Here is a 15,306-nt window from a genome sequence, read left to right as displayed (position 1 = left end):
TCTCTTACTCTGATTTGAACCATCAGCAAGCCCTATTGTTTTTGCCAAAATTATATATTGAAACTTGTAATTCTTTATCAAAAACTGAAAAGTCAACCTAGAGTCTTTCTTTAGCTCCTCACTTTTATTTCCTTATCTCTTATACATTTATAATACACAAATTATATTCTAAATGAGGATAGAAGGGATGGGTGAAAATTTTGGAAGAATTGACATGGGAGCAAGATGCATTGTCTTCATAAACTGCTTTGTTAAAGGGCAACTCATTTGTACAACTACCTAAGGATCTTTTTTTTTTTTTGACAAAAAAGTTACAAAAACGGCGAGAAAATTCCCACAACCACCAACATAGCTTCCTCTAATATCAGCACATCACATCGCTATTTTCTGACCCCACTAACTAAAAAGTTAATATTAGAAGAAAAGACTCAATGAAAATAGAGATCTTACTCTAATCAATGATTTCACTTTTCCAATTAATATCCATTTTCTGTGCCAGGATTCAGGACTTCACTGGAGTTTGGGGGTCTTGGACTCATGTTTCCATAGCTTCTATAATGAGCACTTCCCTCACTTTGAATTTGTTTGGTGTTGTCTCAAAACCAGATTGAGTTTAATCCTTGCTAGTAAGTGTAATACAGAAGTGGGTCTGGAGACCTACTAACATGACCCTAATTCCTGGTCTGAATCTTATGATCATTTGGTGATATATGTAAAATTTCATCAAACCAATTGCTTAAGATGTTCTTAAGATTGCATTATACCATGTGAGTAATATCTCAATTAAAAATAATGAAACCATTTGATTTCTGCTGTACTTTCAAGAAGCTCAAGTTTTTTTCCAGTATTTATAAAATCTTGCCAGCACTGGTCCTGCTTGCCTTTTTAATCTCAAAATGGGGACATTTATCTTTGCCCACTCCACTAGTCCTCTCAATTACTTGATTTTGTTTTTGTTCTAGCTAAGCTACTTTTGTTAATTGTTCTTTCCTCTATATTGCACGGATTTATTGCCTTTACCTATCTATTTTTAATGATCATCTCAAAGAAACAGCTTTTCATCCAAACTAAGTAGGGTGCCCCCTCTTAAATTTTCTTACTTTTCCTATATTTCTATCACACCCATAATTATAGTTCTCTGATTGTGAGGAGATAAACCACAGGAATGGAAGCACAGTAGTTAATATGAGGTATCAGAAAGGCAGTGATTAAATCTCTACTCGATCTGACAGATAATAAGAAATGGTAGGATGAAAGACCTGAGAAGGTAGAGCACTTTTATTTAATCTACAGTAAAAATCATAATGCATTTTTCTAAGTTAAAAATAGTTATTTAACCTAAAACTTGTCTATTAATATTAATATATACTTAGTTTTTCCAACTAAAAAATCTTCTGTCATAATTGTGTGCTTTTCTTCATGATAATAAAGGTTTTTTTTCCAGGGAAGTAATGAATCCGTCTTTATTAAAATCACATTCACTTGCTTTCTGATAGAAATATCAGTGACCCTAAAATAATATTAAGTTTACACATCAGTGGTTTTTATACTAAAAGTTGTCAGTGAGCGTACTGTGTTTGCTGTTAAAAGGAAGAGTATAAAGAATTACTAACCAGTCTTCTATTCACTAAAATTTCAGGAGAAAAATAATTGATTCAATGTTTTGCTACTGAAATTCTGTCTCCATATCTCCCCAACAAGTTTTCAGTAGTTTTATTTTTGTTGCACACATTATTATGGCTATATTGTATTTGAAAGACAGACGTCTCTTATTATTTTAATAAGGGAAATAAAAATGGAGAAACATACCTTAGAATTCATTGGGAGTATTTTCAATGATGCCTTTAGTTTATTGTGCAAATATTACCCATCTTTCCCTTGCAGAAAGTAGCATAATTAAAAGCTTATATGAAATGATCTCATCAGTCACTGAAGTTTGACTTTTGCATATGTAAAATTCTCATTTGGTGCCAGACACCAGTGGCTCATATCTGCAATCCTAGCTACTCGGGAGGCTGAAATCTGTGGATCAAGGTTCAAAATCATCCCAAGCAAAATTGTCCTTAAGATTCTTATCTCCACTTAATCACTGAAAATAAGTCACAAATGGAACTGTAGCTCAGTGGTAGTGTTAGCCTTGATTTCAAGCTCCAGAACTAGCACGCGCACACACACACACACACACACACACACACACACACACACAAATAATAATAACACACACACAAATAATAATAATAAACACTTGCAAAATAAAATAAATGAATATTTCTACTTTTATCTAATCATTTGACTGTTTCTAAATTCATCTACTATATCATCCTGTATATTTGGAAACTATTCCTAGGTCTCAAATTCTGGTACTCCAGTTAATTTTTTTCTTAGTTATTAACAACAACTTGATTTTAAAAACGTGTTTAAATAAAACATAAATGTATTGAATATGCTCAACAGTATTTAAAACAATTGAGATTTTTAAAAATGAAGCTAATATATATGAACTGTAATTGAAAACTCAAACGAGAATGGGCACGGATAAGGAATTAGAGCCTGTTTCCAGATCTGACCCATAAAGCAAAGTGCTGTCTAGAGAACTGAGCCACAAATTGAAATGAAATTCAGAAATCGAATGTACTGCATAATATCCTATTCATGATTGATAATTCAGACTCCAATTAGGTGATTACTGTCAGGAATAAATATCCAGTGGGCAGGTGGCCATTACTGAATGGCTTATTAGTCTGGTGTTGATTGAATGCTTCTTGAATTCAAGGATTTGTGTTGGATGCTAGAAATACAGTGGTGGTCATTGTAGCTTTCACAAATGAGAGAAAATAGATAATACTTGTCTGTGAGGGACTCGGTTATTTTACTTAACATGATGATCTCCAGTTCTACCCTTTTTCATCAAATGACATAATTTAATTCCTCTTAATTGCTAAGTAAATCTCCATTGCCTGTGTATACTACATTTTCTTTATCCATTCATCCAATGATGGGCCACTGTGTTGATAATTTGACCATAGCTAATTGTTCCACAACAACTATTAGTATGCAGTTTCTGTTATATGCTGACCTTGATTCTTACAGACATACCCATATGTAGCATGGCTAAGTCTATGGAAGTTCTATTTTTATATGTTTGAGGAACTACTCACAAGTATTTAACCCCATCAAAGTTATAAATGTCATTTTTTTGTCAGTCATGGAACTTAAACTCAGTTCTGGATGCTGTCTTTTGCTCAAGGGTAGTGCTCTTCCACTTTGATCCACAGTGCCACTTCTAGTTTTTGAGTTGATAATTGGAGATAAGTATCTCATGGGGACTTTTCTGCCCTGGGTGACTTTGATCATCAGAGCTTAGCCTTCTGAGTAACTAAGATTACAGGTGTAAGCCACTGGCAACCCCAAATATCCTTTTTTAAAAAAAAAAAAAAAGAAAAGAAAAGAAAAAAAGAAGAAGGGCTGGGAATATGGCCTAGTGGCAAGAGCGCTTGCCTCCTACACATGAAGCTCTCGGTTCGATTCCCCAGCACCACATAAATGGAAAACGGCCAGAAGGGGCGCTGTGGCTCAGGTGGCAGAGTGCTAGCCTTGAGCGGGAAGAAGCCAGGGACAGTGCTCAGGCCCTGAGTCCACGGCCCAGGACTGGTCAAAAAAAAAAAAAAAAAAAAAAAGAAGTATTGAAAAGTCTGTTGGGGGGCTGGAATTTTCATTTCTTGTGTTAAGAATTCAAAATTATATAGCCATTTTGGAAAAAAATTTCACCCCCACATAACACTCCAGTTACATCCAGGGATATTAAACCAAAAAATATCTCCATGTAAATATTCTTTAAGTGCGAACTTTAATAGCTTTATTTTAACATAATTGAATGCAATGCAGAAATGCCAGCTATATGGATGAACATACCCATAAGTTATGAATATGTCACAGAAAGTGAGGGAAATTTTAGCAGAATTAGGTCTGTTACTTGACAGAGCTTGACATAGCCTTTGTGAATATAGAGAAGTACTCTTAGTTTATCTTAATGCAATTAAAAATGAAAGGATGAGAAGATACTTTGATGAGACTTGAGACTTATTACTCAGAGCTAATTATGCTAAAACTTTTTCATTAAAAACTATTTTCTCTGAAGTTTTTTTTCAACTTAATTGAATATGCCATAATAAATAGGATTAATTGCATTTTAGTCATGGAGAATTCTGGAAGCCACAACATCAGAGATAAAAGCCACAGAAGTTTAAAATTAGAAAAGCAATGTCATCAATCAAAATTTGTTCCTTCAAGTTTTCTTAGCAAAGAAATATACTGAACATGTTTTCACAAAACATATTTATTATTGAATTTGATCCAATTTAAGTTTACTGAGTAGAATGAGTATTTTCAAAAGCAAAAAGAGCTTATTCACCTAAGAAGAATTTGCTAGTTTCAATATTAAAACCATGTATATTATAACTATAACTATAAATAAAATAGTCCATTATTTCAAGTGATTCACACTATGTGTAAGGAGATATAAAATCAAAAGTAAATATTAAAGGTAAAAATGATTAATATAGTTTTAACATAGTCCTTTTATAGTCTTGTTTAATATAGTCTTTTTTTTTTTTTTTGCCAGTCCTGGAGCTTGGACTCAGGACCTGAGCACTGTCCCTGGCTTCTGCCTGCTAATTGTTTAAAGGAGCAAAAATCACAGATAGGTATCTTCACTCTCTCTCTCCTTTTAAAAGCAGATCCAATACCACCACAGAACACAGTTTTTAAGACAAAAAAAAATCCCTGAGCCCTGTAATTGCACCAAATTTAGAGGTTCACAATCCTAGATAACTATTGGAGTTCTGTGCTTCCATCAGAAAGAATGACATTGCCCCATCATAATGAAATGGAAAGACCTGGAAAAAATTATATTAAGCAAAGCAAGCCATGCCCAAAGAAATGTAGGTTGTATGTTTTCCCTCATTTGTAATAAGTACAATATGTCTATGATATTCTTAGCAGGGGATCACAGTAACCCAATTACTAAGTGCATAGGACCATACGTAATAAGGCATATCAAAATGAACTTCAAGAATTGGAAATAAGATGTTCTTATTAAATCCTGTATGCAGTTATTTCTATTTTTTTGGTTTTGGTTTTCTGTACCCTTTGTGTTGTCTATGGAATGGTGGAAGCAAAAAGGAATCACAGAACAAAGGATAACAGCAGAACAAAGGATAAACTAACCCAACATTGACACTAAACTATGTTGGAAATGAATTTTACAATGGGGGGCAGGGGAGTGGGGAGTGGTAAGTGAGAGAAAATGAGGGGGAGGGGCTAACAGTGTTTAAAAAGAAATGTACTCATTACCTTACTTGGGCAACTGTAACACCCCTCTTCATCATCTTTTCAATATATTAAAAAAAAAAATTAACAAAAGGAGCACAAAAGCTCATGGACAGCAGCCAGGTGCTCAGTTCAAGCCTCAGAACTGGCACCAAAAAGGAAAAGAAAAACTATTAGCTAGGAAACCCTAGAATCCAGGAAAAGTAAACATAAATGAAAAACACTCCTTTGAAATCAAAATAGTTATAGTTTTTATGTAAAATAGGATTTCCATGTAGCTCAAAGAATTATTTGGGGTTAAGTAACTTGAATTTATTAGCATTCAGTCCTTAAAATAGTTTTGTCATTTCATAAAATATGTATGTGCTATAGTTTGTTTATGATTTGATTATGTCTCCCAAAGATTCAGGAAGTATGGTTCTCAGTGTGAGGGAGTAGAGGGGGAAGAGTCATGAAGGGGTGCAGCATTATAGAATGTGACTAGGTCATTTGTATAGAATTTACACTGGCAAAAAATATTATTACAAATATCGGTGTCTATTTCATCACCTCAATAATAGTCACTTCAAGAATCCCCATTAGAAATGTTACCATTCAGTGTGATTTCACTATTTGAATACAGAATGTTATTCTCTATTATCATCATTTAGATATTCCTTAAAGCCTTATTTAAGAACAAGTGATTTCTCAGAAGTCTTTTTCTAAATCTCAATAAAATCTAAGTTTTTTTATTCATTATTTAAATATTATACATTTCATTTAAAAACATTATATATATATATATATATATTTTAATGATACAAGTGCTCTGACCCCGGGGAATGGACAGGCTATTGCCAACTTAGCCCCATTCTTACAGATTTATAAAACACTTATGTTCAAAGACATGGCATTATAGCAGTTTGATGGAGAGCTACCTAATTCCCCCTGAGAAGAGAAAGTAAAAAAAGTCTTTCCAGTAGAGATCCTAGATCTGGAATGTACGGGTACTGATGTTTAGTCAGATATGCAGAAGGGCTAACTGGATCATACAGAGAGGTTCAAAACCAAGGTGACGGTGATGGAAACACCATAGGTTTATGTCATAATGCATAATGTGAGTCAGAAGATCTGGAGATTAAACTAAAGAAGGCAGAATCCAATCTGGAAAACCCTATTCTCTTCTTAAAAAATCAAAAAGCATCATCTGTATTTTATGAAGAATATTTGGCTTCAAAGCAGAATTAACCAATAAGATATTCTCAGTTACCACTTACTCTAGACCCACTTCCACACCAATAACTATACCATCCACTATAGTGGAGCCTTTGTTACAGACATGAACTTTGTAGACAAATTTTGATTACCCAGAGTTCCTAGCTTCCAGTAGTGTTCATTCTTACTCAGCTAGGTATCCGCCACAACAGCCATGGGGAATAGTTCAATTAAACTGCAGAGTAGTTTTTGTCCTTTAGCTATGCATACCACACATTCTTAACCGCGTCACCCACTGATTTTTTAGCTATCTTTACAGTTTGATTTTTCCAGAATATTAGAAGGTTTTAAACATAGAGCCAGTCAACTTTTCACATTCACTTCTTTCAGATAGTAATATGCCTTTATCAGGATCTTTGGTAATTGTGATATAGATCAACTCAAGAAAATATTCACGTAAGAGGGGACATCATTATTAACACCACAGCTATAACTTCAGTTTTTCTTTGGCCATAAGTTTCAGGTGTGATCTGAAGGCATCATTGTTATTTTGGACTTACAAAATAGCTCAACATGTCAATTCACTTGCCACTTCTTTGTACTATTCTCCTTATTGTTTCATAATACATACTCTCAATGTACAGATAATTTGCAGAAAGCTTTTCATCTCTGTGCCCAGTTCATGAAAGCTGGCTTTTGTCCATAGATACTTACTGTGTCTACTATGCATGGACTGACTTGACAAAGGAGAAAAATGGTTAATAAGTCAGAGACGAGAACCAATCAATGAATGAGAAGACTGCCTTCTACCCTATCATGGCACAGTAGAGTTCTTTTCTCTGTTCTCTGCCAGGTTACCCTACTTAACCTGCATTATTTCTGCATCATTTAACACATTTACCAAATGAAGGCGCCTATGCTAGCCTGAACATGAATATTGATAAAGGCTATTTTATTTATTTTTTTCTATGTCAAGAACAAATACATTCAGAATTTTAGGTATTTCTCTTATTCATAAATGTATTTGCTTCCAGTGAGGCAAGTACATTTAAATGTAGAATCTAAAGCTTTACAAAAGAGAGGCAGAGCAGTGTCATGGCCAGATGTGAATTTTATATCTCTCAGCCAGATTCAGGAAGAGAAATCGTATTGAATGCAAAAGCAATAAAACAGGAAAAGCATATAAGAGAGTACTTTGTGTTGTTCAGAGTTGTTAGAAATGGTCTCAAAGACAGAGCCCCTTAATTATGCCTCAATAATTTAGGCCAATAATTTAGGTGAATTTTTGGAAATAATTGCTAGGGTAGGAAATAAAAATAAAGGATGACTTTAGTCAGGTTCCTGACTAAAGCACAGCTATTGTGGTTTTTGGACAAAGCATGAATTATTATATGCCTTAAGCCTTATCTACCTATCACTTAAGGTTGCTTCTTTGGGGAGAAAAAATTCAAATGGAATGTTACATTCTCCTTATAGTCTGCAATATCTGTCTGCATGTTTCTATTCATTTCACACATGTTCCCTTGGAACCTTGATTGCTGTTTTTTTCTGCATACCAAGTAAGATTATTCTCAGGTAGGCATGTGATTTCCTTAAGTAAAGCTTTCCCAAAATAGAAACAGCATACATTTTCCTCCTAAGATTAGGAAACAAATGAAAGGCTAACAAGGTTGTATGGACAGATGGGAGGAATGCCTAGTACACTCAGTGTTTGGCTCATGGCTGCTTATGTCTTGCCTTTAGCTGGGATGACAGCAGTTCAGTGAGCAGTGGTCTGAGTGACACCCTGGATAACATCAGTACTGATGACCTGAACACATCCTCCGTCAGCTCCTACTCCAACATCACTGTCCCTTCCAGGAAGAATACGCAGGTGATGACTACTCTCTTCCTTTTTCCAGTGCTGCTGCTAGTGTCTTTCCCTTGCTTGTTTTGTAGTAGGTTAAGTTGTAATGCAGTCCCTTAATCCAAAATACTGCTTAATCAGCTACAACAATTTTCATGTCAGTCTATTCTAATTATATAAGATATATAGAGAGATAGGTAAATATTGATACAGATTTGCCAGTGTTGCTATCACTTTCCTTCTAATATTTCTGTATTTGTTTAATATCACACAATTTAGTAGTAGCTTGACTTTGAATAGTTTTCTTTTATTAACTTCACATTGATCTCTGCAATAGATTAGTAGGTCTCATGTGAATGGCAAGTCAGGAGTCGACATGAAATAATTATCTTTTATCATATCTTATTTTTCCTTGTTACACATGGCATAGAACATTCCTTTCTTTCTGGGGTGTTTAATTAGGATTTCTGCACATATTTATCCTGATATGCTCTAATATGTGTAAGTGAGAAATATGTGCCTAAAATGAATGAAATTTAAATTAAGTTATTGGTAAAAATAGAATTGTCTCTTCAGCTTTTTGAAGGATAAATGCTGCTGTTTGTTTTTTTAGACCAGTTATCTGCAAATGCATCCTAAGGCCTAATTCACACAGACAGATTATTTTTTCTTCCTAAAGTTTTCTAAAATATCTTTCTTTGCAGTTAAAGACAGACATAGAGAAACGCACCACAACTGATGAGACATGGGACAGTCCTGAGGAGCTGAAGAAGCCAGAAGGGGAATTCGAAAGCCATGGTGATGGAGGTGGCAAATGGAAGGGGGGATCCTCAGTACTTTCTGAAGACCCCGAGAAGGCAGCTCAGAAAGCGTCCCTGTCCATGTCACAAACAGGCTCCTGGAGAAGAGGCATGTCTGCTCAAGGAGCAGCACCAGCTAGGCAGAAAGCTGGTACAAGTGCACTCAAGACTCCCGGTAGGCCGGTTGCTTGGTAGCTGTTTTGCAAAAGTTCTTTTATTGTAGATGTTCTGTTTTCACAAATAATAGGGGGCTTGCTATCTCCCCTCTCCTCTCTCCTCTCACCTCTATCTCAAGCCAGTCCTAAGAGCTTGAACTCAGGGCATAGGTCTTGCCCTGAGCTTTCCTTTCTTTTTTTTCTTCGCAATGCTAGCACCCTACCACTTGAACCACAGCTCTACTCTTGGCTTTTTTGGTGGTTAGTTGGTGATAAGTCTCAATAGTAAGAAGGACCCTTACATCTCAACATCCTGAGTTGCTGGTTTACAGCCATGAGCCACCAACACCCTGATAATAGCTCTCTTTTTAAATCAAACTTTTCTCCATATTTTACACTTGATTTTGTAGTACTACAGTTTAGACTCAAGGCCTTTTACTTGCCAGACAGTTGATCTATCTTGGCCATTCCTCAACCCATTGTGGTTTGGTTCTTTTTCCAAATAGAGTCTCTTATTTAGCCCTGGAGTGGCCTGAACCATAATACTACTAATTATATTTCCCATATATACCTGGAATGACAAGCAATCACCACTATACCCAACTCTTTATTGATTAAGGTAGGGTCCTCAAAATATTTTTATCTGGGGTGACCTTGAACCATAATTGGTCTGATCTCTAGCTCCTGAGAATTATAGGTATTAGCTATCATATCTCATCAATAACAAAAAAAAACCCTTTGTAATCTAAATTCCAAATGCTTTACACAGAATCCTACAAACCACAAATAAGCTAAGCATTTTTCAGATCATACAAGCCCACTAAATCATGCGTTCTTGAGCATCTACCCTTATAGTTTGGGCCTAGTGGATATCTTAGTACTTTTTAGTCCTTTCTGGACATGCTGAAATAAAAATCAGGTTGAGGAATAAATGAGAAGCCTTCATTTATTCTGACTTGTTCCTGAAAGTTTGCAATCTTTTTGTTATGTGTGCTACTGAATTTCACCAATACCTCTAACTGGGGAAGGCGATCACACTAATTTAATGAGTTACATGCTCGGTATTTGAGATGCCCTCTGAATTAGACAATATGAAATGGAACATTGAAAGAAATATAAATTGCAACATATTTAAGACTACAAAATGTTTAAAGTGTCACAGAACACTGAAAGTATGATTACCTCACACATATCCAGATGAATTGTTTCTATTACTTAGCTTGAGAGGAATAAATGGTAGCCTTAAGAAATACGTTTGTGCCAGTCTTGGTGCTTGAAATTGGGGCCAGAACACTATCCCTGAGCTTTTGTGCTCAAGGCTATTGTTCTCACACTTTGAGCCACAGCTCTGTATCTGGCATTTGGTAGTTAATTAGAGGTAAGAGTCACATCAAATTTCCTGTTTTGGCTGGCTTTGAACCATGATCCTTAGATGTCAGCCTCTTGAGTAGTTAGGATTGCAAGTATGAGTTACTAGTGCCCAGGAGTCTTTTAAGCAAGTTGTAGCCTTTTAAAACAGGAGTTGCAAGATCTAAGACATCCACACATAACGTAATTACCTGTTTCCATTTTATTTCCTTGATGTGCCCATTCTCTTTGCTCTGACAGTCAAATTTTTATCACTTAATTCCCTAAATGGGTTTCATAAAAATAAAATAATAATGAAGGGACTGAAATAATGTAAAGAAACACTCACATTGCTTTAGACAATGTTATTATGACATCAGAATATGCGGACACACCTATTCCTGTCTTTTTTCTTGATCAGGAAAGACCGATGATGCCAAAGCTTCAGAGAAAGGAAAAGCTCCCCTGAAAGGACCATCTCTGCAGAGATCTCCCTCTGATGCAGGGAAAAGCAGCGGAGATGAAGGGAAAAAGCCCCCCTCTGGCATTGCAAGATCCACTGCCACCAGCTCTTTTGGATTTAAGAAAGCAAGTGGAGTCACATCATCTACCTTGATCACAAGCAGTGGAGCAACCATAACGAGCGGATCGGCCACCTTGGGTAAAATCCCCAAGTCAGCTGCTATTGGTGGGAAGTCAAATACGGGGAGGAAAACCAGCCTGGATGGCTCCCAGAACCAGGATGATGTGGGGATGCACATGAGCTCCAAAACCACTCTCCAGTATCGCAGCCTGCCCCGCCCTTCCAAATCCAGCACCAGCGGCATTCCAGGAAGAGGGGGCCACAGGTCCAGCACCAGCAGTATCGACTCAAATGTCAGCAGCAAGTCTTCGGGTGCCACCACTTCCAAACTGAGAGAACCCACGAAGATTGGCTCGGGACGCTCCAGTCCAGTCACTGTCAACCAAACAGACAAGGAGAAGGAAAAAGTTGCCGTCTCAGACTCAGATAGTGTATCTTTGTCAGGTTCCCCCAAATCCAGCCCCACTTCTGCCAGTGCCTGTGGTACCCCAGGACTCAGGCAGCCAGGGTCCAAGTATCCAGATATTGCTTCCCCTACATTTCGAAGGTAAGGATAGGTAAAATTATACTGGAAAATGTATGTGTACATATATATGTATATGATGTTTTTATATATGTATACTAAACATTATTTAATATATATCCTAAAATTATAGATTCTAAGCTGCGTATGTCTTCTTAGGATGTCTTAATGTTGGGAGTCCTGTGTAGCTGATCATGGAAGTAGCTAGCAAAAAACGTGTTGCTTTCACTGAGAAACAAACTCTACCATTGAACTATCACTGCAGTATTGGTGATACAAACAGCATATTCAAGAGACTAAAAATCGGGCTGGGGATATAGCCTAGTGGCAAGAGTGCCTGCCTCGGATACACGAGGCCCTAGGTTCGATTCCCCAGCACCACATATACAGAAAACGGCCAGAAGCGGCGCTGTGGCTCAAGTGGCAGAGTGCTAGCCTTGAGCAGGAAGAAGCCAGGGACAGTGCTCAGGCCCTGAGTCCAAGGCCCAGGACTGGCCAAAAAAAAAAAAAAGACTAAAAATCAGGTGGAGATCCTCAGGAGTAGTGATATCATGAAGTAATAGCTTATAAGTTTTTAACTGATCTTCACCCATCCTTTCAATAATTAAAATTTGACACAACAAAGGTCATTATGACTGTTGGGATTCATTTCCCATGTTCCTTATCCTCCTGACTCTTCATGGGTTAGTGGTGATGAGTACAGATGATGGGATTCCTTGTAAGATATTCCACTGGGCAAATTTCTGCCACATCATATCTTCATATAGTAAAGAACATTTCTGATCTGAATGGCAGAATGTGAAAGCATGCAAATGTTTAATCCAGATAATGACTATGGGCTACATTTCCCAATTCTTCATCAGTGTTTTCCAACATGACTCTGATAAGCAGCACAGGGAATTTCAGCACCCAGATTGTTTTTGGTAAGAAATATGGGTTGTTCTGCTCAGAGATACCACTGTATTTAAATATGCCAAGTGGCAAGAAAATGAATATAGTTAGATTTGGCTCAAATAGCTAAACCATTCCAGGTCTGGTCTCTCATCTGCAAAAATGATAAGAGTATGTTTTATGATGTATTACTGTCAAACATTTTAGAGTTTCTTTTTAGCCTGCCAACTAAATCAAGAATTTTGATCTCTTAGATATGCAGTGTTGAAACATTTACTCTTACATTCAAGCAAGCTTAGATACAAATTTTTAGAAAATAAATATGAGATTTGATTCCTCGTGAGACATGCTAATGAAGAACAGGCCATTTGAAACATGGATTCTGATTCTGATTGAATGGGATACATCATGGCTTACAGTATAAATATTTGCATTGCTGAAGAAAAAGCCAAGAGTGCCCTCCTGTGGCCCATTACCTATGAAACAATTTCTCATATTCACTACAAAATATTTCACTTCAGAAAATATGCATATCATCACAACTCAGTAATCATTATGCCATTACTTCATACCACTTTATTTCCATATTTACATAAATTTGATTATATCATCTTCATTTATAAAACTAAAATGTTTTCTGAACTAGACTCCGATATCTAATTTAGCACTAAGTGTTTCAAATCACTGTTGCAAATATAAATTTGAATAGCACTGGCAACCTCTATGTAAAGCCTTTGGCCTTTCCAGAGGGAAAATGTAGACAGATTAACATTGCTGTGTATCCAGTATGTCAAACAGCTTATACTTCTGTCACACAGGCCTTCAGGTACTCAGCTTGTTGTTCTAAACCTTGTTCTAAATTATCCTTTCAGAATTTGAATAAATTATTTTAAAAAAAAAGACCAAAAAGAAACATCCATGCACATTTTCTATATTGAATGAGCAGAAGTTGTTTCATTATAATGGTTCTGTAGATAGGCAATCACTAGAAGGGTCAAACTATGTGAGTGGAAAATTTTCAGTCATTTCAATTGTGAAAGCCAGGTTCTTGCACCTTGACTGTTGCCCACTTCTCCCTCCCTGGGGTAGCAACCCAGTACTGTGTACTCTTCCCATGATGGAAGAGAGTTTCGGCAGTTGATGAATTAAAAAGTCCAAGCTTATCAATTTCAGTAACACAAAGGCAGGAAGTGCTTGGTAACTCCTCACACCAAAGCACTCTTGGCTCTGTGCGATGAAACCCTAAGGATGAAGTGTGGATATTAGTTTCTTGGAACAACTGAAGTTGTTATTTGTTTTTCTTTTAGGTTGTTTGGTGCCAAGGCGGGTGGCAAGGCTGCCCCTGCACCTAATACGGAGGGAGTGAAATCTTCCTCAGTAGTGCTCAGCCCTAGTACCACATTAGCGCGGCAAGGCAGTCTGGAGTCACCGTCGTCTGGTACGGGCAGCATGGGCAGTGCTGGTGGGCTCAGTGGCAGCAGCAGCCCTCTCTTCAATAAACCCTCAGACTTAACTACAGATGTTATAAGCTTAAGTCATTCCTTGGCCTCCAGCCCAGCGTCGGTTCACTCTTTCACCTCAGGTGGTCTTGTGTGGGCTGCCAATCTGAGCAGTTCCTCTGCTGGCAGCAAGGACACTCCGAGCTACCAGTCTATGACTAGCCTCCATACGAGCTCTGAGTCCATTGACCTGCCCCTCAGCCATCATGGCTCCCTGTCTGGACTGACCACAGGCACTCACGAGGTGCAGAGCCTGCTCATGAGAACGGGTAGTGTGAGATCTACTCTCTCAGAAAGGTGAGCTTTCCTGGAGGCCTTCACGAAGTCCTCAGCCCTTCCTCCCTGCTCTCTGCTCAACCTCTCCCTCCATGAAATTCCCTTGATTTCACTGAGTGACAGAAGACTGAAAGGACTTAGGACTGAGGAAACCTAGCCTTTTATTTAATCTTATTACATGATTTGCAGAGGAATAAAAGTACTAAGGGCAGGGTGATTCGATAATTAAGGCTCTGAAGGTAAATGTGTACTCTCCCAGCCAGTAGACAATTTTAAAACGACTTCAAGCATGCATTTATATATTGAATGATGTCTTCTTGAGACATTTTAGTGATCTGACTTAAGCCCCATTGTGACACTATCTCTTTCTGATAATCTGAACTTTTTTTTTTTTTTTGCCAGTCCTGGGGCTTGAACTCAGGACCTGAGCACTGTCCCTGGCTTCTTTTTGCTCAAGGTTAGCACTCTACCACTTAAGCCACAGTGCCACTTCCGGTTTTTTTTCTATATATGTGGTGCTGAGGAATCAAACCCAGTGCTTCATGTATATGAGGCAGGTACTCTACCACTAGGCCATATTCCTAGCCTTAATTTGAACATTTTTAAAGACCAAATTTAAATGACTTCTATAATAATGCTCTGAGCATTATGTTCAAATAATGTTACTTGTATTTGTTTGAAAAAAGTAGCCAAAAGAACACTGAGGAAATTCTAGATGAATTGGAGAATATGTCAGATGTCAGCAGTGCATCATTTTTTAATTAAAATCTTCATTAAACAGAAGGGTGATAGTTACATAAATCATCCCAAAAGTACATTTGTTTTGGGGCAATGTCCTTCATTCTCTTCAAGTATCATTATATG

General features: G+C 37.1%; 1 protein-coding gene across 3 annotated transcripts in view; it reads left to right on the top strand.

Moving 5' to 3' along the window:
- Positions 1-15,306, top strand: part of Nav3 (neuron navigator 3) — a 619,731-nt gene that overhangs the window by 530,306 nt on the left and 74,119 nt on the right. For all 3 annotated transcript variants that reach the window (XM_048359143.1, XM_048359134.1, XM_048359124.1), the window contains 4 exons: positions 8,266-8,395; positions 9,073-9,343; positions 11,092-11,800; positions 13,975-14,463. In XM_048359143.1, the coding sequence (XP_048215100.1) occupies positions 8,266-8,395; positions 9,073-9,343; positions 11,092-11,800; positions 13,975-14,463 (1,599 nt within the window). The remainder of the gene's footprint in view (positions 1-8,265; positions 8,396-9,072; positions 9,344-11,091; positions 11,801-13,974; positions 14,464-15,306) is intronic.

Source organism: Perognathus longimembris, chromosome 1 (assembly GCF_023159225.1).
Source record: "Perognathus longimembris pacificus isolate PPM17 chromosome 1, ASM2315922v1, whole genome shotgun sequence".
NCBI lineage: Eukaryota > Metazoa > Chordata > Mammalia > Rodentia > Heteromyidae > Perognathus > Perognathus longimembris.
This window is presented reverse-complemented; position numbering and strand designations above follow the sequence as displayed.